The sequence below is a fragment of the Galeopterus variegatus genome, unplaced genomic scaffold (genome assembly GCF_000696425.1).
Source record: "Galeopterus variegatus unplaced genomic scaffold, G_variegatus-3.0.2 Scaffold647, whole genome shotgun sequence".
NCBI lineage: Eukaryota > Metazoa > Chordata > Mammalia > Dermoptera > Cynocephalidae > Galeopterus > Galeopterus variegatus.
The window spans coordinates 505,862-508,098 of NW_007726758.1; the positions used below are offsets into that span (position 1 = coordinate 505,862).

Sequence of the window (2,237 nt, forward strand, 5' to 3'; positions counted from 1 at the left end):
TCAAACAAATCCTTTGAGAACATGGAGCAGAAATTAGCTGTTTTTTTGGCACAGACCATAAGATATACACTGAAAAAGGCTGATATTCCAGAGAGTAGATTCTACATCATTTCATTCAGATATCCTTACCCAGTGAGACCAAGTTAGCATAATTCTCCAACATCACATCTCTGTACAAATCCTTCTGATCTGAGTTTAGACATTCCCACTCCTCCTGTGAGAAGTTTATGGCAACGTCACTGAATGTCAATGGTACCTGAAATGACAAACCCATTATTATTTGTAAAAGTAAAAAAAAGTTTTCAAGATGGAATATTGAATTGCAGTAAAGGGCAATATATAAAAACAAGTACTCTGAAGTTACAAGATCATGACATGGTCAAATGAGAGAATATAAATTAACATATATTAAGTAGACAGCCTGTACAATCTTGAAGAATCCTGTTGTAGCACACAAAATTTCCTTAGTAACATGGAAAAAAATATCCAAATGTATGAAAATAAATAAGGTAGTAAAACTTTCCCAATTAAATGAAATGGTATATACAAGCATATATATATATATATATATATATATATATATATGCTTACCTTCTATGTTCCTAAACCACAGACTATTAATAAATACAAGTTCTTACATCTTTTCTCTTCAAGGAACATGTAAAAAGAATTGATAAAATCCCTCCACCCCTGCCCAATGTATTACAAAATCTCTTCCAGCCAAGATAGAATAACGGGGACTGAATTTACCCTCCTGTATGCAAAAACTGAAAACTTGGGCAAAATATATGAAACGATAGTGTTTATGACAAGAAACATTAGGCAATGAAAAACCGTGATCCTTGAAAGACAATAACCAATGAGGTGAGACCTATGATTTCCCTAGTTTGCTGCAAGGAGACAGTTTCCAGGGAGGGAGAACCAAAGCAAAACCTGGTGGACTCCCTGAGTGTTATCCTCATAGCAAAACCAGATAAAGGCACTACAAGAAGAGAAAACTACAAACCAGTATCCCTCATGAACATAGATGCAAAGATTCTAAACAAAATTTTAGCACATGGAACCCAACAATATATAAAAAGGGGCAGTCCATCATGACCAAGTGTTGTTTATTATATGAATCCAATGCTAGTCTAATGTTTAAAAAATCAATATAATTCACCTTATTAACAAACTGCAAAGAAAAACCATATTATCATATCAATAGATGCAGAAAAAGTATTTGATAAAATCTAAAATTCACTTGCTTAAAAAACCTCAGCGAAATAAGAACAGAAGGGAACATCCTAACTTAATGTATGGCACCTATAAAAAAACCTGTAGTTAACATCACATTTAATACTGAAAGGCTGAATGCTTTTCTCCTGAGATCAGGAATAAGGCAAGGATATCTACTCTCACAACCTCTATTCAACATTGTACTAGAGATTCTAGCCAGTGTAATCAGGCAAGAAAAGGAAATAAATGGCATCCAGATTGGAAAAGAAGTAAAAAATCTCTTTATTCACAGATGACATATGATTGTCTATATAGAAAATCCAATAGAATCTAATAAAAAGTCACTAAAATTATTATGTGAGTTTAGCAAGGTGAAAAGATATATTCAAACATCAATCACATTTTACTATTAGCAACAATTGTGAAAACTGAAATAAAAAATACTGAATACTGAATGAAAAAATATTAAATACTTACGGATCAATCTATCAAAAGATGTGTAACACTCATACTCCAAAAACTACAAATAATTGCTCAGAAAAATTTTAAGAGACCTAAATAAATGGAGAGATATAACATGTTCATGGGTCAGATGACTTTTATCTTTGCAAACAGATCTACATATTGAACATAATCTCAACCAAAATCCCAGCAGACTTTTTGTAGAAACTGACAAGCAGATTCCAAACACAAAAGACCTAAAATAGCCTAGACAACTTGAAAAAGAACAAAGTTGGAGGACTACGCCACCGAATGGAAAATTTAATGTAATATTATGGTAATCATAAGAATATAGTGTTAGTGTAAAGACAGACAAATAAATCAATGAAACAGAATAGAGATTCAAGAAATAGACCCACACAGACAGAGACAACTGACTTTCAACAAAAGTGCAAAGGCAATTCAGTGGAAAAAGCATAGTCATTTCAAAAAGTGGTAATGGAACAATTGGGTATCTATATGCCAAAAAACCCCACAATTATACTTTGCACCATATGCCAAGATTAACTTAAAATAAA

At 32.4% G+C, this 2,237-nt stretch overlaps 1 protein-coding gene across 1 annotated transcript in view; it reads right to left on the bottom strand.

Moving 5' to 3' along the window:
• The window catches only part of ZNF404 (zinc finger protein 404), a 6,351-nt gene extending 6,049 nt beyond the window's left edge, over positions 1–302 (bottom strand). The window contains exon 1 of the mRNA XM_008570951.1: positions 130–302. Coding sequence (XP_008569173.1) covers positions 130–274 — 145 coding nt within the window. The 5' untranslated portion in view covers positions 275–302. The remainder of the gene's footprint in view (positions 1–129) is intronic.
• Positions 303–2,237: the final 1,935 nt, after the last annotated feature.